Source organism: Prorops nasuta, unplaced genomic scaffold (genome assembly GCF_024137725.1).
Source record: "Prorops nasuta isolate Cenicafe-Biocafe unplaced genomic scaffold, Cenicafe_Pnas_1.2 PNAS00018, whole genome shotgun sequence".
In the NCBI taxonomy this organism is placed as follows: domain Eukaryota; kingdom Metazoa; phylum Arthropoda; class Insecta; order Hymenoptera; family Bethylidae; genus Prorops; species Prorops nasuta.
In genome coordinates this window covers 983,848-1,011,565 of record NW_027116815.1, presented here as the reverse complement: position 1 = coordinate 1,011,565, position 27,718 = coordinate 983,848, and the positions used below count along the sequence as shown (strand labels likewise).

Genomic DNA, 27,718 nt, shown 5'->3' with positions numbered 1-27,718 from the left:
TTGTGATAATTATTCTTAAGATTTGAATATTTGCCATCCATTAACGAGTGTTTTTGATGCTGGCAACAATTAATATTAAGATAAGAAGCTCTGGCAATCTAAATGGTCAAGTGGAAGTTACAATTGATAATTGGGAGTGGGGAATGAACGATTGGGAGTTAAAGAGTTTTCATGTGTTGACTGTGTGTGGATTTTTAGTTTGGCAGTCGTCAATAACGCGCAGGCGTAGAGTTCACGCAGAAATCAGCCAGTCGACGAGACTAAAACCAGGGTAAATATTCTCCGGTTAGAGAATTATACATATGAAGGAGTGAAATCAATAAACTCCTAATACAGAAATGAGGGTGCTTTCCGAGGTTCCCGACAAAGGGGGAGCATGGTGGGTGCGAAAAACCCACCAGCTGAGTAAGGAAGCCGTGCTAGGAATGAGATCACTCGCATGCCTATTCTATATAGGGTGTTTTGCTATTTTCTTCTGCCACCATTTACAATTTTTCTTTACATAATTTTCAGTTATTTAATAAAGGAAAATAACAATAAATAAACTAAAATATTTAGTAAATAAAAGTAATTTCTTTTCTAACCTATTTATAAATTCGTGCATGTAGAAACTGTTTAAAAACATGAAAAGAAGAAAAATTGCAAGCTGAGGCAAACGATCGAGGTGGGTCATTAAGTGTGATAAGCTTTGTAATTTAATAATTTATAGTTTATCTGGTAATGGTGATTCAAAAATGGATACTCTAAAGTTCTAAACCAATCATTTCTGAGGTATGGTTACTAAATCTATAGTATCCACTGTGTTAGATAGACAAAACAATTCATTAGAGCTAGGTATGTTAGCTAAAAATCATTAATATGATTCAATAATAAGAAAAATGAAGTAAAAGCGTCTCTTAATGTAGAGTCATGAGACACAGGGTGGATGGCGCTTGGAGTGGAGTTGGGGGCTATGGGAGGAGAAAAGGACCACGTTGTGGGGAGAGGAGTAAATAGACAAGTGCAAAAGAGAGATACTTGCTATAGCTGGTAAGTAGAAAAAGGTGGTGATGAGAGTATAGAAGCAAAAGAGAGGGGATATGAGACTTTAGGGGAACAGAAGCAGACTGGGGAGACTATCGGAGTAAGGGAGATGGAAATATATGACTGGTGGTTAGGATGTGACAGGAAGGAGAGACTGGTGGAGTCAGGCTCGAACTTCGGTCAGCCGCGGAGCTACACACGACACTCGCTCGTCCCACCCTTTCAGTTTCTCTGCGTTTTTCTCCGGGCACCCTTTCCTTCCCCCAATTTTAACTCTTGCTATCACCCTTTTTCGCACACACTCATTTCCCAGTTTCTTTTTCTATATTACCTTCCTTTTATCTTAATCTCATTCCTTCTCTCTCCTTTTCCTATTTCATTTTCTACTTTCCATATCTCTCTACTTCTCTAGTTTTTATATTTTTAATTTTCCTTCCTTGCCTTTTTCTCCCTTTTTCACTCCTCTTTTCTTAACTGCATAAGAATCTCCCGTCCCATCCATCCAGTCTTGTAATCTGAGACTCTGAGCTATGGAAACCGACGAGAAGAGTTACATCCTTGACGCCAGGAAGAATATCGAGGATGTGAGTAAAAGCTCAAAGTTCCATTTTCATTCACAGGTTTAATTGAATCATTCAAGCACGTTACGCTCGTTACACTGCAGCTTCCGGGTGAGATTTGGGAATGGACCTATGGATGCTGAGGGGTTCGGGGTGGACTAGACAAATCTGTATGACATTTTTATCCGTTTCCAGTTGCATTGATATATTTGGAAGTGAGTTTCTTTGCTCCTCAAGATCTATGGGAAGTTTTGGATAAGCGAGAAACGTCAAATTGAATAGTTGAAAGTGTAAACGACATTTGTTTCCTGTTTTTACATTTTTGAAAGTGAAGTCCCTTTTGATCCTTATACTGCAGAAGTCTTTTGAATGAGTGATCCCTTCAATTGTTAAGTCAATAGTGATTTAAGTGAGACTTTTATGAATGGCAAACATCAGCTGTGGAAAAATATTAATATGAAAATTTACTTAACCAGCGCAATTTAATTATTGTTTTGTTAAATATTTCTTTCTTAACTGAGCGTATTATCGATTTTATTTAATTACATATGCATGGGGATTCGCTTGGGAATGTGAGAAGCAATTCTGGGACGTGACCTGTCATGCTTCATGTGAACTTCAGTTGGTTCGGGTTGATCGCACGTTCGATTTACTTCACTTTTGCCTTGCGCAGGCAATTTTATCTTTACCCATCTAAAAAAATATTCTATTTCACGTAACATCTGATCTATTCTTAAAATTACATTATAAAAATATTTTATCTTTATAATTAAGTATTTTTTTGTTAATCTGTGCAGTTTATGGATTTATGTTATACGACTTGCAACAAAGTATTACATTTACTCATTCCTTGAATTTAATGTATATATATATATATATATACAAATGTGGATATTGAGATATAACTTTTTATAACTTACTAGGGTCAAGTTTGATAAGATGATTTTGGCCACAGATACATCGCACTATCAAATATAAATATCCTATCATATTTCACTTTTGATTGCAGTTGTTTTAATAATCGTTTAATAAGTCGCCTAGAACGTATTTCATCGTAAGAGGAGTTCAAAAAATGGTTTGACATCCGAGAAGCGTTGATTACACATCTGCGCACTTTACTTTATCGCCCACGTGGCGATCTTCTATATTTTCTTCCTTTTCTCTCCATTCAGGTTTATTCTTTATCTATAAAATACATCTCTTATATAAATTCTTTATTTTTAACTATTCAGTGAATAATGAAAATTATAAGGCAACGTGTGATTGAATTACCTCTAGTTTAACAATTAAACTTAACATTTTTCATATAAAATTTCAATGCAAAGTCGAGGAAGTGGTTATTCCTAGATCGTTGAAGGATTCGCCGGAAATTGAAAATTCCACGTTGATATAGCGATGGAATCTTGGGTGTTGGACAATTCACCCAACCTTCTCTCCTGGTTTCTCCTCGATCACCCGTGAATAAAACTGGAGCAGCAAAAAAAGGAAGTGGGTCGACATTGAATCTGGAAATTCCTACTGCATGAAAATTTTAATTTTCATAAACCCCCTCAGTTATAAACTTGAATATTATACTATAAGCTTAAAATTTCTCTCCCACGCATGAACGTTTAACACCTTTATTACTTCATTATATTTTTTATTAAGCTACTTTGAAACGTCAAACTTAACCCAATCAAAGGAGCCCATAGGAAAATTTAATGAAAATCGTGTTCTGCATACTGATTGTTGATAAAAATCTCCAGTTTTTTTTAACATTACCAATGAGTCAATATCAGTTTTTTATCGCTATCACAGAAATGTTTACTACTCTGTTCATCTTTTATATTATCTTAGTAAGATGATTCGTGGTGAAAATGTATCTCTAATGATAGAAGCTTAATTATTGTGGGAAAATCAATTTTTAGTTACCAACACCAATAATAAGCAATTGGTTGTTATCAGTTTGTAAGAGATATCGTTGGCGTTTAGTAATCTATCACGATACTTGGGAATTGGAATAACGAGATTAAAATAAGTTACTATATTATTGCAAATCGCAATTAATGAAATGAAACAATATAATCTCATGATTCATTACAAGCTGCAGTTTTGTAATCTAAAAATTGAAGAAAAAAATCATTATTATGGTGGTTAATTTAGCTATATATTATAAGTACCATTAAAATAATGAGAAACCTCTTCCACGAGATATTATAATTATTTTGAATTGAAATATGGAAAATGGAGTGCATTCAGTTATCGATGAGTTTTTTGGGAGATGATATACATTTATATATAGGTAATTAGAGGAGGATGGTGGATGAGATAACTCAGTGTCAAATTGAGACTTTTCATACCGGATATGGTCAGGCTTCTTTGGTTCGGTGTGGATCTACGCTAGACTACCATACCGAGCTCCATTGCTTTCCTCTCTCCAACAACGGCACTTTTACTCCCACGTCTTGTACACCTAGAGACTCCTGGGCATTGTCAGAACTTTACCGATTACCTTGCGTGCCAGTTTCCTTCTGTCTCTCATTACAGTCTCAACTACTCCAGCTTCTCTTTTATTCTTCACCTTCGCTCACTTTACGTGCTCCAATTCAGTTTTCATCTCTGCAACTCTGCTCAATTAAAAGCTTTTTCTCGTTTCCACATTTTCTCCGATTTGTTAAAGTGTCGATAGTTTTAACTATTTTCTAGTTTCTCTTCTCACACTTCCTTCATTTATTGTTGCAGTAAGTCTCCAAGTTTTTCTTCCTCGTTTTTCATTCGTTAAAACGTTTAATAATTTTCTTTGAAATTTCCTATTTTCCTATACTGATTCGAGTGCTATCTGTGAAATCCCATTTAATTTTTATCAAATTAAACGTTTCCTCGCTTCGCTCTTGATTTTCCTTTTGGTCCCTTCTAATTCTGGTTACGTCACTGCAGTCAAGTCTGGTTGAGTTTCGCTCGTGTTTCCTATTAATTAACTGCTTGTTGCAGTTTAATTGCCAGATCCACATAATAGTTTCTATATTTACAATAAAAATTACAAACAATAAGCTCTTGTTTTTGAACAGATGAAAGTGTTTTAAGTTTTAATTGTAACAAGAGTATACGTTTTGATAAAGAAAAAATCACTTGTGAAGAAAAAAAGTTGAAAAAATTGACTGATGAGTTGAAACTTTGGCAGGGAGGCAGCCTGGGATCAGAGGAATCCTACGACGACATGCGACGACTCGTTGGGGTAAGGCAAAGCCTGAAATTGTCAGCTCTTTTCGCTTTTTTCATCTCTCTCGGCAGTGGCCAAAGGAGCGACTGCTTTGCTTGCTTCCTCTTTTCTCCGGATTTTCTTTCGCCGAGAAAACGCCAAGAATTTTGCTCAACGTACGTAAATGTGCTGTTGCATGACTTCTCTATTCTATCTAAAAAAAAGAAAAAAAAACGAGAAACCTATAGTCTTTAGAAAAAGCACTCCTGCGCTTAAGTATATCCACAAATTTTCTTGCACCAAGGAGACAAAAATGTCAGCTGCCAGAAGAAGGAAATCGAAGCAAGTTCCTTTCTTTTGACATTATTTTTCCAATGTTGCGTATACCATTGCACCTTAAATTCTTATATTTTTTCTATTATATTGCAATACTTATTCGTTTTTTTCATCTTATTTTAAACTACTCTGATGTACGAACATTGCGTCAAATTTCTATCCAAACATTCCAAAATTTAATTTTTCTTTCCAAATTTTAGAGCATTTATGAACATATTTATTTATTGCCTATGAATATTACCCTGGTCGTTTAACATCTCTTCATAGGCTCCAGTTTGCATGTGAAATGAATTTTAAGCATGAAGGAAATGGTTAGACAAATATTAAATCTCAAACGTTAGAAATTATTTATGTATTATAGAAGGAAATGTTAATGTTCTAAATATTATTATGATTTATATATATACTAGCCTTAGTATAAAATTTTTATGCAAATAGAACTCATATATAGCACGACGCCTCTTATTCGCGAAGATCGCAGTTCGACTTCATTTGTTTGAATAATCAATGTTAATTGAATGAAAATTTCGAATCATTATAGTGCAGTGGTATAATTATAAAAATGTAACTATTTAATTCAATTAACATTAATAGCTTCGAATGACAGACTCGCCTAATTGACTAATATTTAACGATGGCATGCCAAACAGCTTAATTCATAATGCACGCGTGTCTCTCTTTTCATAATTTTTTTCCTTTTCGATTTGGAGTCTGTAAACAAGTGGCTATGGATTATTTTTCAGGAGGAGGAGAAGAACTCCGGAAAATTTACCAGCCTCCCGCTGGCCAGCTTCAATTTCATCAACTCCATCATTGGCAGTGGCGTCATTGGTTAGTCTATCTTCTAAAACTTTCAACCTTTTAATTCCAGTACCTCTTCTCTGAAAAACCTGCAAATAAATACAATTAAATTATAAGTTTATTTAAAAATACATCTGACATAATTCTTTGTATACTTGTAGGCATACCTTATGCACTTCACCAGGCAGGATTTGGCCTTGGAATAGTTCTGTTGATCATGGTTGCAGTGTTAACAGATTATTCTTTAATTCTGATGGTGAGAAGTGGTCACTTGTGCGGTGAAATGAGTTACCAAGGATTGATGAGAGCAAGTTTTGGTCGAGCAGGCTTTTACATTCTTACTATCCTACAATTTATCTACCCATTCATAGGTGAGTTTCAAATTTCCGAGGTATAATAATAACATTAATGAGAAGCATATCATCCCTTGATATATCTTATTGATCGAGTTGACGTCCAACCACTCACTATAGGACTTTATCTAGCGATTTATAGATGAGCTGGCTATTTATACTACAAGCAACAGGTTTACTGATAATAAGAAACAGATACCTACAAGCTTTAAAGCCATTTGATAACCCAAAAGTCTATAAAGCTTTAATTGATTCACAAGCAAATTAACACTCAAGAGCTATTTCATAGAAATTCGCAGTTTAACTTTATTTATATTGAGTACTTTGTACCATAAAGAAATCTGTTCCATACTTTACTTAAATAAATAAATGTTATTTCCAGCAATGGTGTCCTATAACGTGGTGGTTGGCGACACAGTAACCAAAGTATTGATAAGAGTGACAGGATTGCAAGAAACCAGTTGGCTCGCACGAAGACAAGTTGTTATACTACTGGCGACGCTTTGCGTCACAATTCCGCTCTGCCTTTACAAAAATGTAGCCAGACTTGCAAAGATTTCATTCTTATCGCTTGTCTGCGTTGGTTTCATCCTTTTGGCCATTTTCATTCGTATGGGAAACATGTCTGCTCTTGTGTAAGTTAACAAAAAGTATGAATAAAATGGAGAAACAAAAGCGGTAGCAAAGTTACATGTAAAATATATATATATATCTAGCCCTTTTTAATAAGTTTGTCAGATTTATGGGTTGCAGGTGAGAAAGTTCAAAATTATAATTTCTGTGACAAATCACCTCGAGCTTGGAAGACTTTTGGACTTTTGCCAGCTCTCATTTCTTACTTCGTACTAAAATGCTCTTTAATTAATTACAACGTTATACGCCTCGTAGTGTCGATCTTGGTTACAGGAACCAATCGGCAATTTATTACTAACATCTAGTCAAGTACGAAATAGAACGAGTTATTGCTTTCAGAGGAGAGAAAGCTTGATGATTTTAAATTAATTATTTTAGTAGCATTTTCAATAATATTGATGTATTTTTTATTTTCAAGGGAAATACATCCCTCTCTCCCTCTCTCCCTCTCTTTCTCTCTCTATTTATCTTTATTTTAAACATTATTTTTGGCAAAAAATATATCTGAATATGATATAGGCTGTGTTCGAGGGGATCTATTGTCATTATTGGCAGAGCATTAATTTATCCTTGTCATTTGACTAGTGGTAAACAAAGACAGAATGATGTTATGAATACTGACAGTATACTCTTGAACGCAGCCGATGCGTTGATAGAAAGTTTCTACAATAATTGTTTAATTGAGACAAATTCTTGTAGGCCGACCCATGAAGATAGCTGGAGATTCGCCAATTTTCCGGGTATAGTACCATCCGTGGGCATAATGGCGTTCGCCTTCATGTGTCATCACAACACTTTCTTGATTTATGGATCCATTGAGCGCGCCACGCAGGAAAAATGGGACTCGGTTACCCATTGGTCCCTATTCACCTCGTTCCTTGTCGCTGCCGCTTTTGGAATTACTGGGTATGCGACCTTCACCGCTTACGTTCAAGGTGACCTAATGGAAAATTATTGCTGGGACGACGATCTTATGAATCTTGCCAGGGTTATGTTTAGTGGAACCATTTTGCTCACTTTTCCCATAGAGTGTTTCGTCACACGCGAGGTAATCTTCTTCATTCACTTTGCGTATATCGATCTGCCATTTTTTTTAACTTTATACGACGGAAACTTTTGTTAGAAAACATCCTTCTTCCTTTTAGAAAATCTATGCAATTTTTGGGAGTGGCCGTTGTAATAGTTAGCGCCGTCCTGTAAAGATTAATAATTAAGTATAAATTATATTTTATTAACTTAATCACATAATTTTTAGGTTATAATGACAGCTATTAAAGGAACGGATGAAATAGAGAACCACGATGCTTACGTTCCAGACTCCGACCGAAAGTATCTAATAATAACATTGGGAATAATTATCGTGGCTTATCTAATATCAATGTCCACGGATTGTCTGGGCGTTGTATTGGAACTGAACGGAATTTTAGCTGCTGTACCACTCGCTTATGTTCTCCCAGGTCTCTGCTATCTAAAACTTGAGGAAGGCCCTATTTTATCATCGAAAAAACTTCCAGCTTTGGGACTGATGACTGCTGGAATTTTGGCGGCCATTTCTGGTCTATTGCTGCTCATTTTGAATAACAACACCGCCGATTCCTGCGTACATGGAAAGGTTATGCCATATTGCGTAGAAAATTCCACCATTTTTACACCATCAACAACACCCAGCTCCATTATAACGACCACCATTTTCGAACTGACAACAAACCTTATTGAGACTTCTAGTAATCTTACTACAGTGATATAAATTATGGCAAATTACCATGATTTCTGGAGAAAAGTCCTGGATTCTTTCTGTTTAATGAAAGATGATTATGGTTGCTTGATTTGGAGATAGCTAGCGATAATTGTGCGCCCCATGTTGCAATGACGAGGTCCATTCAACGGTGAAACTAGCTGCAGAACAATAACGGATTAACGCTATCCGCCATCTTGGAATAGTTTCTACGGTAGAAAAATGATAGAGACTTTGACACTCTTTGTTCGTGAAAAAACTTCTTAGATATTATGAATGCCAGAAGAATCTATGGGCAAATGGGAGCGTGTGTATCCTAAACCCATAAATAAAGGAAAAAATATTAAAAAAAGAAACCAAAGAGCTATAACTTTAGGTAGTCTAGCAAAATTGGTAAAACTAAATTCAAGCTACGATTAAGATCAAGTGAAATATACACGATTTAAACCGACCAGTAAAGGTAAGTCCTACCAAGCTTTATTAAATTAATAATGGTATGTTCTACTAACATATGAGATAGCATAATTAATTTACCAGAACTTAATAGAGCTTGGTAGAACTTACCTAAATTGAAACCGAAAGGTCTGGTTGGCGCTTACAGGAGTGTTGACAAGCGTTGGAAAAGTTTGCTGAAAACAAAAATATAGCCAAGAAGGAAAAAATAAGTACCTGTTATAAATGAGTGGTAATCGAGCTTTTGGCTCTCGTTGAGATTTTTGGGGAGCAATTCAAATTTCTTGGTTAAGGAGCGTGCGTTAAAAGCATGTGATTATATGTAAAGTATCGAATGTTACTTAATCATGAAAGTCTGGAATGCCTTAAATGACTTTAAATTACAGTATTTTTATCACAATTTTTTATACAAAACTTTCAGGACTTGAGAAAAATTTACTTTTTATTATTATTGTAATTTTACCTTGGATTATGTCATTTCAAACTTACATTCAGTTTTTAAAACACAAAAAAAATTTTGTAGCTTGGCTCAAAAGCTTTCTGAAACGTTATGGTCCGCATCATTAAACGAAACATAAGCTTATCATTGTCTGCCCTAATATCAAGTAAACACTTCGCTTTAAACTTCAATCGTGTTTAGCTAGGTCTTTATCTTAAGAAAATGCTCAGCTGAAGTTCGAGGTTAGCTTTGTTTAATGATACGGGCTTATAGAATAAATGTAATAATTAGTGTTTGTTTCATTATTACAAAAAACGTGGAAGAGCTTCATAAATTGATCAAATTTTTGCATCATAGTTTGATTTTCAAGTTATGTGCAGAAATGTAACAGATCCTTGAGCAGATTTCTTAGGGTGCAGTGAGCTTTTTTTTATATTTTGTTGGCTAGTGTTTACCGTAAACAATTTGCCGTGCTGTTTACTAACGTGCAGTGAGTTAAGCTAATACATGTTTTTATGCGCAGAGGTCGTGTACATAACTTCAGAGGAAAATAACATACATACAGCTGAAACTCAAATTTGAAAAGTGTTCATTATCAAACTAATAAAGTCGATAAAGAGTTATTTTTACTTCTACAAGTTTTTATTAACATTTATTATTAAAACTGTTTTACTATTAAATTATTTAACGCAATTCAGACTTTTGAGACACCTTGTATGAATCATTATATTACTTTCTCTGTCCGCGATGTCTGTTTCTTGTTGCAAACGACAATATATCAGCTGCAGCGTGCATGTGATCGGAATATTTTCTTTTCCATAGATGCCGCTGAAAGCGATCAATCCCAGATTTTCGAATTTCCATTTTAAGATGAAAGAATTGGTACCTATAAGGAATATTGAATACCTATTACAATTTGCAATATAAAACGCAATACAGGGAGGCACTAAGAGAATGAAATAAAAGAACAAAGAGAATATATAGGTACTAAAGAATGTTCAACTATTAAAAAGTAAGGTTATCATTTTTCATTAAGGTGATACAAATTATAAGTAACGGTCATTATCAGGGGAAAATGAAAGATGGAATTTGGATCAAGTTGGATAATAAATATACTAACATATATTTTATAATAAAAATTGTTTTGACTTCTAATAATATGTGGAAATCCATAAATGACCATCTAACGAAAGTATTAAGTGGCTATAATAAGAGAGTTTATTAATGAAAAAATAAATATATATTTAAATGTGCAAATTCGATTGATAAATATTGCCTATTTATGATAATTATAGTGTGTGTGGGAAAAGGTATTATAATATTATAAAACTATATTAATATATATACTATATTATACAGAAATATATGTCACATGAGGTGCGCACATACGCGCATACGTGTTTTCCTTGTCGCTGTCGACAATCGCTATACAGTGAAAGAGAAACTTATTACGAAGTTTACGAGTCATGAAAGTTGTACCGTTAATATGAAAGTAGAATTATCGAAAGTGGAGTAAGATTCTTGAGAGTGAAAGATTTAAGAAGCCATCTTCTTATACCGTTAGCATTTTTAAGTAATTTCAAATACTTGCCTAAAATTATATAAAGTAACACTGCTGAAAAGAAAATTTCTTTCTCCGCTTTTAAATTTCTCCTCAGTCGATGATTTATGTCGAATGGTTTTATCTATTATGTTTTTACAAATAGACGAGTTGATGAAGCGCTGTAAACGTAGCGAATATATTTGTAAACAAAACCCAACATGCAGATATTAAATAGGATGAATCTATCGTTAATTTAAGTCGGATATTTTTACAGGGCATTAATCGAATACTAGATACAAAAGAAAAAGTGAGAACGAATAGAAACAGATATGCCTAGATAGTATATATAAATATAAAAAACTAAGTTGTATTTTATAAATGGCGACCGCGCGTTCTCCTTCCACGCGGGACTACCGACCATTTTTATTCTGTGATAGAAAAAGAGCGTCTACAATGGACCCTGCGCCACTGTGCCCAAGATCCATTGTTGCCAAGGTAATAAGAGTGTTACATGTTAATGTTAACTTCAGTTATTATTTTATGCGACGGAAAATAAGATGAATTTAATCGTGAGTGCCTACTTTTTATATCCTACCATCATATCTAACCATCCAATTTACTTTAATTTTGAAGCATTGCCAAATATAGGCTATTTCTATTTCGATATCCCTAATTAGCTTCAATTGTAAATATTGATGAGTACGATCCAATCTTTGAATAATTTAACTTTATCAATTCATGTAAATATATGTAATACAACACAACTTACTTTGCTTTTGCTTATATTGCTTATCATCGACGAAAGAACAGCATCATAATCATAGAAAATTTTAAGTCATTACTTCTATTAAGTATCAGTACTAGTAGCTAATCATACAATTAATAAACAAATTATCAGGTAATTAAGTTGCTGTATTAATTTAGTATTTATTTTCAGATTCTTGTTTATGGAACAGCAGGACTTAATTTGAATTCTGTACATTTCAATTACAATGTCAAAAAAGTATCTTAAAAAATAAGATAAATTTCAAAGCATCACAATTTTTAGTAAAACAGAATACTATACTTGGAGATTATATCTATGAGTTACGTGTTTTAGATTTTTGTTAGTATCGGTCAATGATTATTATGTGAGTTTGCGTATTTGTGCACGTGTTTTTGTGTTTGCTGCATGAAAGAAACTATAAGGACTGAGGAGTGAGGGAGGAGTACTGAGGACTGCTGAGGACTAGTGAGGACTCACTGAGGAGTGAGAGCAGAGTACAGCCGGCCGAGTAGAGCCAGAGAACTACTGGCTAGGTACGCTGGTACGCTGTGAATGTGAGAAGAAGAGGTTAATCAGGTTGTATTCTACTATGTACTGTGTAGGCTGCTGACTGCTCGACGTTCGTAGCTGCAGAAAGGCAAGTGCAAGTGCAGGCGAAAGACGGTCAGTAAAGCGCAGGAAGTGGTAGTGAAACGGTCGAAGCACAAAAAACTTCCATGAAATCGTAAACAAGATTTCCGTTTTCCAATAAAAAATACCAAATGGACACGACATCTACAGCTGGAATTTTGGCGCAATTCGCCCTTTTGATAAACGTACCAGAAGCTGCCCTCAGGCTTTTAGTATCCATTTTATTGGGTAATTTTCTTTTATTTGGCATAAACAAATTGTCTTGAATTAATTTATTCTGAATATAGAGATTGAAAAGTATCACGTGTCGTGTGCGTATATAAGTTAATGGCCTTTTTAAGACGCGTAGCAATCTTGTTATCAGTACCAACATGAAATATCGTAATTAGAACGCACGTGCAATTCAATACTTCTTTCATCTGCTTTTATATATAATAATAAATTTGTTCCTCAACCACTCTTTGAAATTTACCATCTTATAAAAGATGTGATTATACCAAATTATTGTACAACAGAACCTATCATTCGATTATGTAAATGCTTTTATCAATTCAATTTAATTATTATTACTAATTTTTTACTTTATTATTTGATTACTTTTTGCTAATAGAAAAATGTATTTTCAGGCTTTCCACTAGCATTTTTTCATAGACATTATCTCTATGGAAAGAATCCAACGCAGCAACATTTATATTTTATAGTCAGCAGCCTGGTTTTAGGGTATTGGAACTATGGTAATAATTTTAGTTTATTGAAATACAATATAAGATAGAATTATAATTTTAGTTCAAATTTATTCTAGGTTTTAATATTGTTCATCCAATAGCTGCGATATGCATAACTTTTCTTATTTTAAAGATAATTGGTGGCTCTCAAATCTCTGTTCTAGTAATTTTCCTGTTTAATATGATATATCTTTTGTATGGTATGTACAAAAATAAATATTTCTACAATGTTAAGTTTAAAAATGTGTTATAACTATCAAAATTTCAGTTACAAATTTTTATAGGTTATTACACTACCAGTACAAAAAATTATGATATTACGTGGACAATGCCACAATGTGTCTTGACATTGAGATTAATTGGCCTGGCATTTAATCTGATGGATGGAAAAATATCAGATGTTAGTGGAAAGATTAATTTTAAAGATTCAGCTTTATGACTTTCTTAAAAAACTATATTAATGCTATTAAAAATTTCAGGATAAACTATCTGCTTTCCAAAAGGAGACAAATATAAAGAAAGCGCCATCATTTCTAGAAATTTCAGCATTCACCCTTTTTCCAGGATCATTTTTGATTGGCCCTCAATTTTCTTACAGAAGATACGAGGATTATGTTAATGGAAAGCTAATAAATAGTGTATGGTGTAGGAAATACTTTTCACATTTCAAACAAACCATTATTTTTAACGAAGCCGTTTTCTATTTTAGGATGGAATATCAAAACCAAATTGTCTAACTGCTGCATTTACACGAGCCAGTCTTGGATTTGTATATGTGGCCGTGTACAAAATTGGGACGATTTATATTAATGAACAGCATTTATTGAATGCATCATTCTATGAATCTGGCTTTTTCAAGCAGTGTTTCATCCTTGGTATATGGGGCAGACTCAATTTGTACAAATATATAAGCTGCTGGCTTATATCAGAAGGGGTATGAATAATTGCATAACAAGTTTTAATCAAAGGTTACATAAGTCTATTTTAACTAATTTTTCTTTAGGTTTGTACTATGTTTGGACTAACTTACAATGGAAAGGATGAGAAGGGATTAGAAAAATGGAATGGCTGTGAAAATGTGAAACTAGGATTATTTGAAAATTGCTCAGAATTCAACCATTACATTATGTCTTTCAACATAAACACAAATCATTGGTGTGCAGAATATATTTATAAAAGACTGAAATTCTTGGGGTCAAAGCTTTACAGTCAACTTGTTACTTTGCTTTTCTTATCTGTGTGGCATGGTTTCCACTCTGGATATTATCTTTGCTTCTTCATGGAATTTATTATTATGTACTTTGAAAAGGATGTAAGTATCTATTAATTTATTTGATTGTTTTTAAAAATTTTATACAAATGTTTTATAAAAAAAATTGTTTCAGTTTTTCCCAGTTTTACAAAAATGTGAAGAATGGCAAAAATTGAAAACAGAAAGTGTTCTAGTCAGGATAGCTATTTGGATAACTTTGAAGGTCTATGTACTAGTATTCATGGGTTATGCCTTGATACCTTTTGTTTATCTTTCCTATCCAAGTTATACACAGGTCTTTGCCAGCGTGTATTATTGTGGTCACATAGTTTTCTTGGGCTACCCCCTTTTAGCTCCATTCCTCAAACGACTTATTTTAAAGCCAAAAAGACCCTCAAGACAACACCAAGAATAGCCTGTCCAACTTATCACTATTCTTATACATGATTTAGCACACTTTAACCAACTAGCACTGATTAATTATGCAGTCATGATAAGATTAATGATTCTATTCTTAGAAGAGCATATATATATATATATACACTATATATATTAATATATACAAAAAAATATTATTTTTACAAGCACAAGATTTTACAATTCACAGATTGTGGTTGAATACAGGATTTTATAAGGATTTATTCATTTACAAAAAACTAATTCTCAGCCGGAACAAAGGCTACTAGTCAACTGTCATGTTTCCGTGAAATAAGGGTAAAATATGCCAAAAATTATTCGGATGGTGCTTATAACTATGGAAAAAAGATTGTTTGATATACATAGGAATAGAAAATGAAAAAATTTAACGGGGATTATATTGAAAATATGAGTCTGTGATCATTCGCGATTATTATTCCATCGTGTGCTTAATGCATAAAGATAAAGCGTTTAACAATTAATTACGATGAACTGGTAGAAGTCAGAATAAAGCGCACATAAAAGCTATATACTTTGATTTTTACATAGCTTATTGATTCAGAGCATGTCTATGTGCTAATGCGGGAATGAGATATAAATCATAGTTCAGATTCTTGTAGAGAATGTGATCTTTTTTTATATGTTTAAAAGAAAATCTTACTCTGTACAATATTGTGTAAAGATATAGAAAATGTAGCGTGTGTTTTCACCGTTCGCTATACATTAGTGCATAATCGTGAAGGAAGAAAACTGAAATAGTAACATTACAAACTTCCGGCTTACCTTCCGTGACGCACAGTTGTTCGCTTCCTGCTCGCGCTTAGACTCGCAGGTGACTCTGTTGTACATAAGAAGCTCTGCCAGACAATAATAATCGTCGAGTCAAACGCTCATTTTAATGAAATTGTACAAAATTGTATAAAAATTAATGTCAAATTAAATCGTTAATTATATACGTAGTTCTTTCTCTTTCTTCTTTCTAACCTATATTTTTTGGTCTAAACTCTTGTGTATTTTGGTGATAAAATTATTTATCTGTTGCATTATATCAAAATACAAAAATCTTATGTGACAATGTTAAAGGTAGGGAAATAATTATCACAATTAAGACGTATAAAAAGTGTATTTTCCATTATTTTCTTACGAAAAAAAAACAGGATATATCATTATATCCTTTAGCATTAATTTCTACAATTGTACCTCTGGTGAGTTTATCGAGCATGTTTTATCACAAAAACTCGCTCCTCTCTCATCGGAAGTACTCGGGAGCGCGCGAACGCATCGGCGAAAGCAAATTTGTCTTCCACCACTTTTGCGACCGCATCAAGGTAAATTTCGGCTCTATAAGACCTGCGGCTTTCTAAAGATGACTTTCTCGACTTCACAGATGTCCGTGAAATCCAGAAATCCTTCAGTTGTCTTCCGGAGCTTCCGGTTACCGACGACGTTTCAATCCCAAAAATCTAAACCACTTCCAGTAGAACTTTTCAGGTAACTTATGAAAAATCCAAACTGACCGAAACTTCATCAGTCTCGACTTTTCTTAGTTTTCAGGAATTTTCTTTTAACAAATTTTGTTATTTCGCTGTACCTGGTGGCTTTTCCAGGTAGCGAACTGGCTGTTGCTAAGTCCTATTTGATTTGTGTGTCGAGCCCCGACAAGGGACAGTATGCGCGAAGGTCGTTAAAGAGTACGAAGGATGACCTTTCATGGATATTACAGATTTTAGTATGGTCCGCCGCTTGGACTTTGTGGGGCACCGTAGCTATCGAGGGGGGCACCTGGCTGTTGTCCTGGTGGTCCGTACTCCTGGCTCTGCTGATCTTTCTGCAAAAGCAAAGAAATTGTCGCATTATTATTTAAAAAGGAAAGAAAACATTCTAGAAAACCTGAATTAACAACATTGTTAATTACCTGTGTTTTGTAACGAATGAAGTAGACTTCTGGTTTGCTGGGTTGTGTAGGAGCCTGAGTGGGAAGAACGACTTCAGGGGCCTCTTCTGGTTTCTTAACCAAGACGTAGATCAAGGTCTTCTCTTCGTCCTGAGCTGGGAGCGGTGGGAGAACAGGGGCGGTTGGGGTGGGTGGAGTTGGGGCCTTGATAAAGACGATTTTGTAATGCTTCTGTGGTGGCGCTGGAGCTGGCTGATATTTCGGTGCTTTGTATTCAGGCGCTTCCGGTGGTGGCACGTGAACGTAGACGTGTTTATGAATCACCGGTTGTTGCTGCGGTGGTCCGTAAGATTGCGCTGGTGGTCCATACGCACCAGAGCCCCCGAAACTACCAACGGATGGTGGGAAATATGAGCTCACCGGCGCTTCCGGCGCTGGCTTCGCGGAAACCGTGGCTAAGACCACTGCCAAAACCGTCTGAAAATACAAATTTATCCCATCAGCTCTGCAACTATTTACATCTGCGTTTGCTGACCGATCGTATACAGATGTGTGTTGTAATACTAAACGATGGGACGTAATAAATCTGTTGTAATCTCCTTTCACGCGACAAACTTGTTAACAAGCCATAAAAAGAACTCATTAATTCTTGAAAAGGGGACGAGAGGAATAGAGAGAGTGAGTGTTTAAGCTTTCAGGATTCTAGTTTTTTTTTAAGATGCCTTCTAATACAAAGTGGTCCAAAGGAAAATATCATATTGAGCGCTAAATGATGTAATTGATTAATGGACGAGATAGCTTCTGCAATTGAGCGGCTTTCTAACTTGCGTAATTGATAGACGATGACCAAATGTCGTTTGAAGATTCGTTGAAAGGCGGATCATCACCGCCTTTCATGACAACCATTTATTATTTTACAGTACGTAGAATTAAAAGCTGAGATGAAACAGTAATAATAAATGAAGAAATAATATTAAAAATGACGATGATAAAAAAGTGCCTCGGTTAAAATATAATTGAAGATTGTGCGAAAATCTAGAAGTCACTACGATTATATCAGAGATGCTTGGGATACACACTATTTCTTCACTCGCAACAAACAAGACTACACAGACGCGTGAAAAGCCCAGATGGCTCTGTGGTAAGAAATTAGAATTGTAAATCGTTGCTTAGGAGAAAGCTCGTCGTATTCAAAGCGTTATCTGACGTAGATATTTGTTTCAGAAACACGTGACATTTATAATATATGTTACTATACTGTATATGTGTACGTAAGACTATCATCATTGGCGGGAAGGCAAAGTCGTACATATAGGGAGTCACGAACGATTAATGTCATTCGAATAAAACGTGCAGTGTTCTGTCTGAATTACTTCCCATTTGACATCGGATTCCATTAAAGGAATAAGAGAACTTGTAAAGTAGGAAAACGTAGGGTACAAATATATATTTAAAGTTGAATTGCTATTGGACGAGTGGGAAAGACGCCGAAGAGGTTATGTACGATCAGAAGAAAATTGACAAATGAAACTATGGGTGAAAATTAATTAATTAAATTTAGAAATGAATAGTATAATGGCTGGTTTTGATAAATAGTGCATTAAAGTGAAGTTGGGAGATTGATTGTAGGAATTGGAAGAAAAGAACATAATGGAAACGAGTTTGATCGATGGTGATTTAAAGAAGGATGCGTTGATGGACGTTTCTCGAAGGATTTCTGGGGCAATGTTCGAGGATGAAACTCGATGGTCGATAAAAGACTCGAGCAAAAGTAAAAGGGATCAGAGTAGTGTGCGCTATTCTTTTCTCCTTCACCGGAAACGGTTAGCGTATCTCGCGTGGCTCATGGTTGCACGGTCGATAATTATCACGAGCAAAAATCGCGAAAGCGTTAAGTCCCGTTGGCGCACCGAATCCGTTTTTATTATGGGACCCTCTTTAGATATCTCCTCAATAGGAAAGGGTCCAAATCTCAGCAGCGACCCTTTGATAATAGCTGAATCTGATTTTCAGTATTTACATAAGACTTGAAATAAGACTTGAAAACTCGATTTTAACCGTGACTTCGTAACTGCCGATAAAAATTGCTCCAAATTTTTTGATCGACTTCAATCCCTTCAATGTCTACGGAATCTCCTTTTATGAAGAGAAAAAAAATTCTGATTCAAATAAATATTTGAGTAATTACAATAAAATGTATAATTAGTTTAAATAAGTAACTGACTTATTTGAAGTAAAACTTATTTGAATAAAATTAGTTTCAATCAATTTAATTGAATTTTATTAATATCAAGTAAATATTTAACTGGCACTTAAAAAAGGAGTTTATCCGAATGAAATTACTTCTTTATCAGTGTATAATCATTTCCGGTTCCAAGTCTTGAGTAACAATTATTCCATGTTTCTCGATGAAAATTACAGGGTCTCCTGATTAATTTCAGCGAGAAAAACTTTCACCGCGGGTTTTGTTAGTAGTTTAATTGACTTCTTTACCGCGTGGGATGTTCGGATCAGAATGACGGAATAATGGTATCGGAAAAAGTGGAGATAGTGGGAGATGCTTGTTTTTAATTTCCGTGTCTGCATTGTGCGGGATGATCAGGCGAGAGACCATTATGCGTGTAGCGAGTATGTCAGAAAAAGTATCCCAGAGCGGGAAATCCTTATTTTATGACTTTCGCGGTCGCACGGTGAAATCGAGTCTTCCGAGCTAGGCTTCTCTCGCTCGAGTTACGTAAAGGGGAACACCCGAAAGATCGGCTATCGCTGTACGCGCGCATTAATTTCGACACACATTCCGAGCCCCTTCCCAAATTAAACGGCACCTGTTCCCAATCTTCTCTCGAGCCACAAAAAACTTGACCGATTCGTTTACCCCAATTTTCTCCATTCTACGTTCGGGATTTTACGTTCTCCAAAATTTTTATACCCGACTTCCGGTTGCCAATTACTCAGGAGAAGCTTATAATTATAAATCTGTTGCATCAAAGAGGGGTTTTCGAACCCGAAGTTCCAACAGAGCGGATAAACACAAAAATCACCAAAAGTCCCAGAATCACATTGGTGTTTATGGTTGGTAATACTGTAGAGAGAAACTAAGGGGCAGCGGCAAATATTTCACAGCGACGAATAACTTCACGACTGCAACTTCCGGTCCGGGAGACAAAGAAGTTCTCTCGGGGAGGACGATAAACCAAAAAAATTAATAACTTGATTGTTCTGAACTCTTGATAGTAGCGAAATAGTAACTTCACGTCTGCAAGAACTTAAAACGGTCCAATTATAGTTTTGAAACACGATGTGTAACGAGTTTGATGTTTTTAGGTTATGGTCTCGGGTACTTACAACGAACAGCCTCATGTTTCGTAGCGACTCGTCACTCGCGAGGACAGACGAAAGAACAGAAAGAAAGAAGTAAAGTATGGCGCGGTTATCACTCGATGGCTTTCACGCGTGTGCCGACCAGCCGGAATCCAACGAACTTTTATAGGGGAGCCGAGTTGGGGGTTAAGCAAAGGAAAAAGGAAGGTGGACCCATGGACTCGTGCGATCGCCCCCAGCTTTGCGTTTACCAACATCCTTCCCCCTTCTACTTATTCCTTCTACGTCTACCACCACCACGTCATTATTATTGTCAACGCAGAACCCACCGATCTTTTCTCTCCCCCCTTACTGATTGAAAGGCCTTCTTCTTGCATTCCTTCACAGACGACAGTCCTTTCGTTCATAATTTTCATCCTCGACTCTTCAGTATCCCCATCCTGCCCCGATTCCCCGTCTCCTCGTACTTTCGTCCTTCAACAAAATTAGGACGACTTACATTCGATCTCTCACTGTTTTTCTACTCTACAAGCCAGGTAAAAAATTGTGCTTAATACGCGAGCCGAATCGATAAAAACGAGAGTAGGCTATCGCAGACGATTGGAAGTTGCGAGAATCAATTGCGCAAAATCAAAATCAAACTGCAGTGAATCTTCGTAAGTATACACCAATGAGATTGTAATTTTGTATAAAGAGACTGAAAAAAGTTGTTCAATAACCTATTTTTATCTCCTTTCCTTGTCTTTTGTTACGTTTTGTCGTCACCGAAGTCGTATAACCTCTCTAATACCCCCGGGCAGAGAACGAAATTTTTTAGCTATATTAAAATAATTTACCTACTCTTTTTTTAGCTTTTGTAATTTCCCTCCTTGCGGCTAGAAAGCTTTTTGCTGCATGCGGACTACAGAGTTTTCTGTTCACTTGGTTTTTAGATAGATTAACCCCCTCTCCTGTCTTCGGATTTATGGAACAAATTGAAATCATTTGTTCATCATATTTATTATTGTTTCAGTTGGTGCAAGAAATGCAGATTGACCGATCTGTTGTAATTTCGTAATATCTCGTTTCTCTTCCTGATCTATTACAGATGATGTTCAACATTTCAGATTGGAAATCGAGATCGATCATCGCTATTATGATATATTTTCATGGATCGTTACGTAGCGAAGGAAATTGAGATTTTTGCAAAAAACAAGTTGAATATGAAGATTACATCTAGATTCCTTCAATAACCAATATGCATCGTGGTTAAATTATTTATAAAATCGAATCACTCAACTAGCCGACGCTAAATTATCTCGTTACTAAAAAAACTCATTCATTTGCATATTTTGTGAATGTTAAAATTTTACAGACTGAATATTTTTCTTCAGATAGTTTAGATTACACCGGAGCAATGTGATTGGTTGTTTAGGGGGCGTCCGTAAATCTATAGTGAAAAGCGCCAAACGTGGGAACTTTATAGTAATTTCAAGATGGCTACTGATGCGGCAGAAAGTTCGGTACGTTCCGTGCTTTTGAACGGGTTAAATTTAGTTAAGTGTGATATTTCGTCTTTTCAGTGCTTAATCGTTAAACGCGATACGTTCAGTGATCACGAGGGATTAAAAGTGGTTGTGTTGGTAATTGAGGTAAGTGTACTCCAGTGTTTATTGCGACTTGTGAAGAAAGTATAAGCATAAAAGCGAAACGCATCCAGTTTCTCATGAATGTAAAATGAATTACAAAAAGTCTTCGCGACAGCAGACCGTACGATTTATTCACGAAAATCTGGTTAATCGTTGAAACCTTCAACATATTTCCTAACCCATTCTCCCTCTAATAAGAAGCTGTTACGTGAAAACTATCCCGCGATCTGTGAACTTTACTCGGCAAGATTAAGCCGTTTGGCGCCATTTCACGGTTTTCGAAACATTTAGTTATACATGAGGAGAAGACTTTTTCTCTAATAAAATCGGTCGTAGTAAACGAATCTTCGAAACCTTTTACGAATTTCCCAATTCGTTATGTTTATCATTGATTTATTACTTTGCTGTCATATGATCAAACGATTGAATAGCCTCGAATATTTCCCGGGAGGAGGCCATTTTGTTTTTTTTTATTCCGTTGAAAAATCGAATGTGTTAGATTAGGAAATTATTCCGAGAAGGATCGATTATAAAATATTTCATAAATTCGCGAGTTTATGCCCTACAATAAAAAAATATTTACTGAATAACTCGTGTGATATGAATTTTATTTGCATAACTGGGCAATTTGTCGTTCTGAGGTGCCATTCAGCCGTAAGCTGAAAAGCACATTTTTCCGAGATACGAGACAGCGTCAGTCAACAAAAACATTGACCATGAGTTTTTAAGCCTTTCTAAAATTAATTGATTTATTTCATCAAATAAATGTGATGTAATATTTATTGTGCAGAGAATTTTACAAATTATAAAACAATGCCAAATATGATTTATGAATTAAAACGAATTTTTTTGTTTTTATTAATTTCTTAAAAACAATATTCAAAGATTTTGCATTTTTCGTCGGATGGTAGAGAGTAATAGTATGTAGGAAAGCAGTTGTAATCAATTGATCATTATGCGATCCTCGTGTAGGAGACCGTGACACTTGCCTCGAATTGCATTAACGAATTTCTATACTATATCCTTCTTTATTTTTTCAGCTATTTACAACTCTACTATCCAATATGCGTAAGCTTTCATTTTCTGTGTTTGAAAGAAGTTCTATTAAAAGAAAAAATTGTTTAAGAATATTGTAAATAAATATATACAGTTTTTATGTTTTTTAAATTATTTTCAATTTTTTTTACATTAATGTATCGGTGAAGATAAGCTTAATATGCTGCTTTTGTATGTGTATTAAAATAATTTCAAATTTTCTTTACGTTAATGATGTTAGCGAAGATAAATTCATTATCGGTTTAAAAAAAGAAATTAGGTAATATATGGTGAAAGAAAAAAAGAAAACTTATATAATCCGGAAAGAAAGAAGATTATGTTGTTTATTATAAAATAAGAGAATCGATGCACGTTTCACGTTTGGATGCATTCCAAGTAAGAGATGCAAGAACGATAAACTGGGAAGATCGATTACGTTTTGTCATTAGAAATCGAAAGGTCCGTGTCTTAGAATTCTTCTGACAAATTGTATAGTCCTATTGCTGGCTGCAAACGCACTTTGAAAGTCACCAGTCATCTAACCGATTTCTAGTTCCTGCGTGTCACATTTTTCCTTCCAAGTTGGCATTTTTTTGCAAGCTCTTCGAGAGTGAATTGCGAGAGCGTCAATAATTCCACCGTCGTTGTCTGGACGGCCATTTAAGTCACTGGGCTATGAAGAAACTAAATAAGATGGTTTTCATCTTCCTGTACGCCCACGTGTCAAGACAATTCTGGGGGTACACGGTCCACTTTTGTGTAAACCATCATCGCGAGATTGGAGCTCGCGTCGTCACTCCGGCACAAATTTAATACGTAGGAATTCGTGCATCTGTACGAGCGCGCTTGCATGAGCGCGTCTAGTGCATTGAGGGGGATAGGGGGGCATACGGTAGGTAAACAAACCGGGGAACGACTGAATCCGTAAAGTAAACAAACGGAGGAATAAGGTGTGACTGTAATAAAAAGAGAACCACACACGACATCAGAAGTCACTAATATAGAAAGAAAAAAGACTATAATACACTAATTATTTAATTCTTTGAATGAACACGATTATGCAAGAAATATTATCTCTTCCAAGAATAAGTCATTATAAAACAAGATTTTCACTGAAAATTGCCGATTTATTTATTTATTCTCGTTTGGTTTTTAGTATGTTAGCTATAATTTCCATGTTTTCCAGAGGCCATTTTCAGATAATTATCTAACATAACCTGTAATCTCGTCATTGGCAAACTCGGAAAGTACATTGGCTCTGCTGTAACTTTGCGATAAGCATCTTTTGGCTCGGTACCGCAAAACATTTGATAATCGGCTCGAAGCGTTTTTTTTGCATTTATAGCTGAACGCACCCACAAAGCATACGCGTCTCCTGGAATGACTGGTGAAAATCAAAAGTTGGTTGGACAGAACTGGTGATGGGATTCTTTTGCCGAAGAATTAACAAAAAAATTGAGCTACTTCTAGAGTAACGTTTGTTACAAAACGATTTTATTTTTTATTTCACACGAGGTTTAAAGAAACCAACTGTGACCCATATTTTCTATATTCCGAATTGCGTTTACTCCTTCGTTCATCGTTGGCCAAACGCAATTACGTCGAGACGCTAATCACTTATGGGAAATTAACTTTTTCCTATGCGCAGTTTATTATGAGACTCACTCTCTTATTCATGCACAATTTAAAGCGTAGCTTTGCGAAATTCCATTGTGAAAAATCTCTTTCAAGTTGATCGGCCAATCGGTATTAACTAATTATTTCTTATCCAGGGATATGTTAATATATTTTTATTATTTTTCTTTCTTTTATTTACTAGTATTTAATATTATTCGCTTATAATTTTATTCTTTTTTTAGCTTTTTTGTTACCTTTATTTTATTGCTTATCTAGTTATGTTAATATATATATATATATATATAATTTTACTATTTTTCATTGCTTTATTCACACTAATATTTAACATTATTCGCTTATAATTTTGTTTTTTTAGCTCTTTTGTTACTTTTATTTTAATTGTACGTTATTGTTGATGCTCCAGTGTGTGCTTCAAAGGAGATGGGAAGAAAGAACAATCGCTCGTAAAGTCGGTATGAAAAAAGATAACATTCAATCCGAGCATCAGTGGCTGGGTTGGGCTGCCAATTAACGTTAATTAACATTGGATCAAGTGGATCAGCTTCACGCACGATAATACACGATCGTAAGTATATTTATCTAGCCCAGATCTTTCAGGATCCTGTGAAGTCTCTGGCCGAACTTTCGCAAGATGGAAGAAGCCACCAGCTTTACAACAATCACCCAAGAACAACTTTTGCTGCTTTTGTTCATCCTTCCACACAGAGTGCTAGAGGGAAAACTGAAGAAGAGTGAAAACAAAAAGTGGAAAAGTTGAGTAGAATCCAAGGAATCCTTTTTCGATAACATTCGTAACACGCACCGGTGCAGTTAGGAAGTGGATCTATCAGGAAGAACGAAAAGATTAGGAGCCGAATGAATACAAAATTTTCGAGCAATGCTTCCATTGCCAAACTCTGCACATTTCACATCCACACTCGTTGGAATAGCAAGTACCATACCCGGAATAGAATAACGCATCATCCTTATTCGCGGAGAAAGTGAAATATTTCACGTTTAAAATTACTTCTTATTATTCGAATTGTAACGCGAGCATAATCGAAATATTTATTTAATTGCAAAATCATATTACATATCCTGTTATAAATTGTACCCGACAATTATGGGCTTCGACAACCCTTTTCTCCACAAAATTACAATTTAAAAACCAAATCCTTGATATAAATAAGAATTTTACTTAAAGTTTTAAACTGCTTTGATCAACAAAGATGGAGAATTGTTAAATACATTGAAAAATCTGAAGTTTATATGAATTTATGAAAGAAAGGAAGAAAGGATGTAGGTGGACAATGCAATGAGATAGAGAGGAGAGAGAAGAGAGAAACGGTATGACGAAAGCGTACCGCGTGACTGTCGGACGAATTCTTTTGTTTCAAGATCATTTATAAGCGCGAACGAGTTTCAATGTTACACGCAAGAAGCGAGAAATGGCGTGCAGGTGTAATCCCCATGGATATTAGGCAATTTTACGCGCACGCGCCGTTTTGTCCCGGTATAATGAATCGACTGTAGCCTCGATACATTTCGTTAAAAAAGTTTCTTCGAGAATCGGATGACGCTTTATTGAAATAATTACACGTATGATAGAATAAATAGAGGTTTTCGGTTAGGATGATTATTAAAACGCAAGGTGTATTAATAAACTGGCTGTTTCTATTCTTGAAAGAGTTCATAAAACATATTAGTGTTCGCGGTAGCGTGTATGGTGAGGCAACTCGCGGTATCTTCGTTACTTCCATCTTAATCGCATTTAATTCTTACGACAGCTGGTCTCGGGTGCAGTAATAATTCACAGAGGCTCCGTTATAAAACGAGCGGCCGATATGCTTACGCAGTTTTAACAAGATCCTTCCAGACCGTTCCCTTGTTCGAAAGCCCTCCACGAACGTACACATACGTATAATCACATATATAAAAAGTCTCTTGTTGCATAAATTCGATTATGGGAACAATTTTTTCCTTTTTCATTACCTCAATAACCCATCGCGAGAAATTAGCAAGCTTCTTGTCGCAGTACTCTTTTTTTCAGTCTTTAAATTCCATCTTTGTACTCCAAAAATGTTTATAATGTCGTTTATGGAAAATTCTGTCTTTCTACTAAAATACATTTTTAATAAAAAAAAATTCAAACTAGATTAATATGTAGTGGTGGTAGGTTTATAGATTTTCTCTCGCGTATAGAGCGGTAAGACGGTGCATCCTAGGAGGCCTGCGGGTGAAAGTCAAACTAATTACGAGTACGCTACGACGACGGTTCAATTGCAAAACTTGGCTGGTTCGCGGCGTGAATAGCAAGTAGTGAACTATATATAACGTATGTGCGAGTACTGGAGGGGTGTTTCGATTAAATATAGCTCATAAAGGGAAGGGTGGATTTATAATCTGGTTTTTAATTTGCAAAATGGAGCATTTTTTAAGGATCTTGTTAGAATTTATTCTGAAGGATAACGAGAGGGATGAGGAATATCTTAGAAAACTTTCTTAGCGAAGGTCTTTGAAGCGGCACGTCGTTCACGCAGTCGTAATTCGTGCAGCAGGCGCAATTTGTATTCCGGGTTTGTCGGGAATTACGCGGAACAATCGCGGAACAGGTTAATGTTCGGCTCTTCCCAGCCTTAGAAAATCCACGTCCATTAACGTTCCACCTCCATATCCCTTCCTTTTCTCAGTCCCTGGGTAATTACTCGTAAACGATTCTTCTAGACCGGAGAGTTTTCTTGCTATCCAAAATAATTTTCTCCGTATACTTTTTTTTCCACTTATTATAACGTTTCTATCGTATCAACGAATTAGTATTGAAATTTTAGCGATCGAAATAAAGCGATACGTATAAAGTTATCCTTTTTTATATTTATTCAATTTGAGCAAGGCATTAAACCATTTTAAAAATGTCGAAAATCGTGCAAAAGTTTTAGCTGGTACGTTCGCGCACCGTAGAAGGATTAGCGTCAACCTAGTTTGATCTACGCAAGAGAGCATTGATTAATAACAGAATCGTCCGTTTAACAAATTGACGTGTAAAAGGATCGAGTAACAAATGTCAAGAATCATGTAAATTTCGTTAAGAAACGCATCTATAATGGGACAATTTACCTTCGAATAATAAAGATAAAGATAGAGAGAGAGAGAGAGAGATGTTCGAAAATTCCAGGATGGTTCAAGGATCATATGTCGAGGAATTCCATTTCACGAATCAGCCCGAGTCTCTCTCTCTCTCTCTCTCTCTCTCTCTCTCCTAGGCCGCTATTCGCCGGTGGGTTGCATAAGAGGTTTCCGAGATCGAGTTAAATATTTATAGAACAGTCCGAATTGCGTTAATCCTGAATTAATTTCTCGTTCCCGGACGCGCCAGGTGTTT

The 27,718-nt window shown here is 35.4% G+C and overlaps 3 protein-coding genes and 1 long non-coding RNA gene across 8 annotated transcripts; 2 read left to right on the top strand and 2 right to left on the bottom strand.

Moving 5' to 3' along the window:
- Positions 1 to 793: 793 nt before the first annotated feature.
- Positions 794 to 10,454, top strand: LOC136780204 (putative sodium-coupled neutral amino acid transporter 11). 5 transcript variants are annotated; one of them, XM_066738415.1, is made up of 8 exons: positions 794 to 1,607; positions 1,688 to 1,798; positions 4,744 to 4,937; positions 5,841 to 5,928; positions 6,060 to 6,269; positions 6,634 to 6,886; positions 7,584 to 7,932; positions 8,140 to 10,454. In XM_066738415.1, the coding sequence occupies exons 2-8, from the start codon at positions 1,708 to 1,710 to the stop codon at positions 8,629 to 8,631; spliced, it is 1,677 nt and encodes a 558-aa protein (XP_066594512.1). In that variant the 5' UTR covers positions 794 to 1,607; positions 1,688 to 1,707; the 3' UTR covers positions 8,632 to 10,454. The 5 variants fall into 5 exon arrangements, with proteins under 5 accessions (XP_066594512.1, XP_066594514.1, XP_066594515.1 ...); XM_066738417.1 differs by lacking the exon at positions 1,688 to 1,798 and having other exon boundaries at positions 805 to 1,607; positions 4,744 to 4,797; XM_066738419.1 differs by lacking the exon at positions 794 to 1,607 and having other exon boundaries at positions 1,739 to 1,798; positions 4,744 to 4,797.
- Positions 2,948 to 4,798, bottom strand: LOC136780228 (uncharacterized). The gene is made up of 3 exons (XR_010823737.1): positions 4,670 to 4,798; positions 3,923 to 4,581; positions 2,948 to 3,050 (listed from the first exon to the last, which is right to left on the bottom strand). It is a non-coding gene; the product is annotated as an uncharacterized lncRNA (long non-coding RNA).
- A 1,309-nt stretch (positions 10,455 to 11,763) lies between the features above and the next one.
- On the top strand, positions 11,764 to 15,797 carry nes (lysophosphatidylcholine acyltransferase 3 protein nessy). The gene is made up of 8 exons (XM_066738431.1): positions 11,764 to 12,678; positions 13,077 to 13,184; positions 13,253 to 13,375; positions 13,460 to 13,575; positions 13,655 to 13,813; positions 13,885 to 14,109; positions 14,179 to 14,487; positions 14,561 to 15,797. Exons 1-8 carry the CDS (start codon positions 12,582 to 12,584, stop codon positions 14,840 to 14,842), a joined length of 1,419 nt encoding a protein of 472 aa, XP_066594528.1. The 5' UTR covers positions 11,764 to 12,581; the 3' UTR covers positions 14,843 to 15,797.
- Positions 15,798 to 15,954: 157 nt separating this feature from the next.
- On the bottom strand, positions 15,955 to 20,239 carry TwdlE (TweedleE). The gene is made up of 3 exons (XM_066738453.1): positions 20,084 to 20,239; positions 16,760 to 17,215; positions 15,955 to 16,672 (listed from the first exon to the last, which is right to left on the bottom strand). The coding sequence occupies exons 1-3, from the start codon at positions 20,096 to 20,098 to the stop codon at positions 16,571 to 16,573; spliced, it is 573 nt and encodes a 190-aa protein (XP_066594550.1). The 5' UTR covers positions 20,099 to 20,239; the 3' UTR covers positions 15,955 to 16,570.
- Between the last annotated feature and the right edge of the window lie 7,479 nt (positions 20,240 to 27,718).

Bases quoted from the DNA above. Each gene is read 5' to 3' on its own strand.
- LOC136780204 (XM_066738415.1), top strand. From the start codon at position 1,708: ATGGACCTATGGATGCTGAGGGGTTCGGGGTGGACTAGACAAATCTGT. The intron at 5,929-6,059 runs GTTAGTCTATCT...GTATACTTGTAG, and splicing joins CATTGGCAGTGGCGTCATTG to GCATACCTTATGCACTTCAC. The intron at 7,933-8,139 runs GTAATCTTCTTC...CATAATTTTTAG, and splicing joins AGTGTTTCGTCACACGCGAG to GTTATAATGACAGCTATTAA.
- nes (XM_066738431.1), top strand. From the start codon at position 12,582: ATGGACACGACATCTACAGCTGGAATTTTGGCGCAATTCGCCCTTTTG. The intron at 13,376-13,459 runs GTATGTACAAAA...AAATTTTTATAG, and splicing joins TATGATATATCTTTTGTATG to GTTATTACACTACCAGTACA. The intron at 13,576-13,654 runs GTTAGTGGAAAG...TAAAAATTTCAG, and splicing joins TGGATGGAAAAATATCAGAT to GATAAACTATCTGCTTTCCA.
- TwdlE (XM_066738453.1), bottom strand. The intron at 16,673-16,759 runs GTAATTAACAAT...TTGCTTTTGCAG, and splicing joins TCATTCGTTACAAAACACAG to AAAGATCAGCAGAGCCAGGA.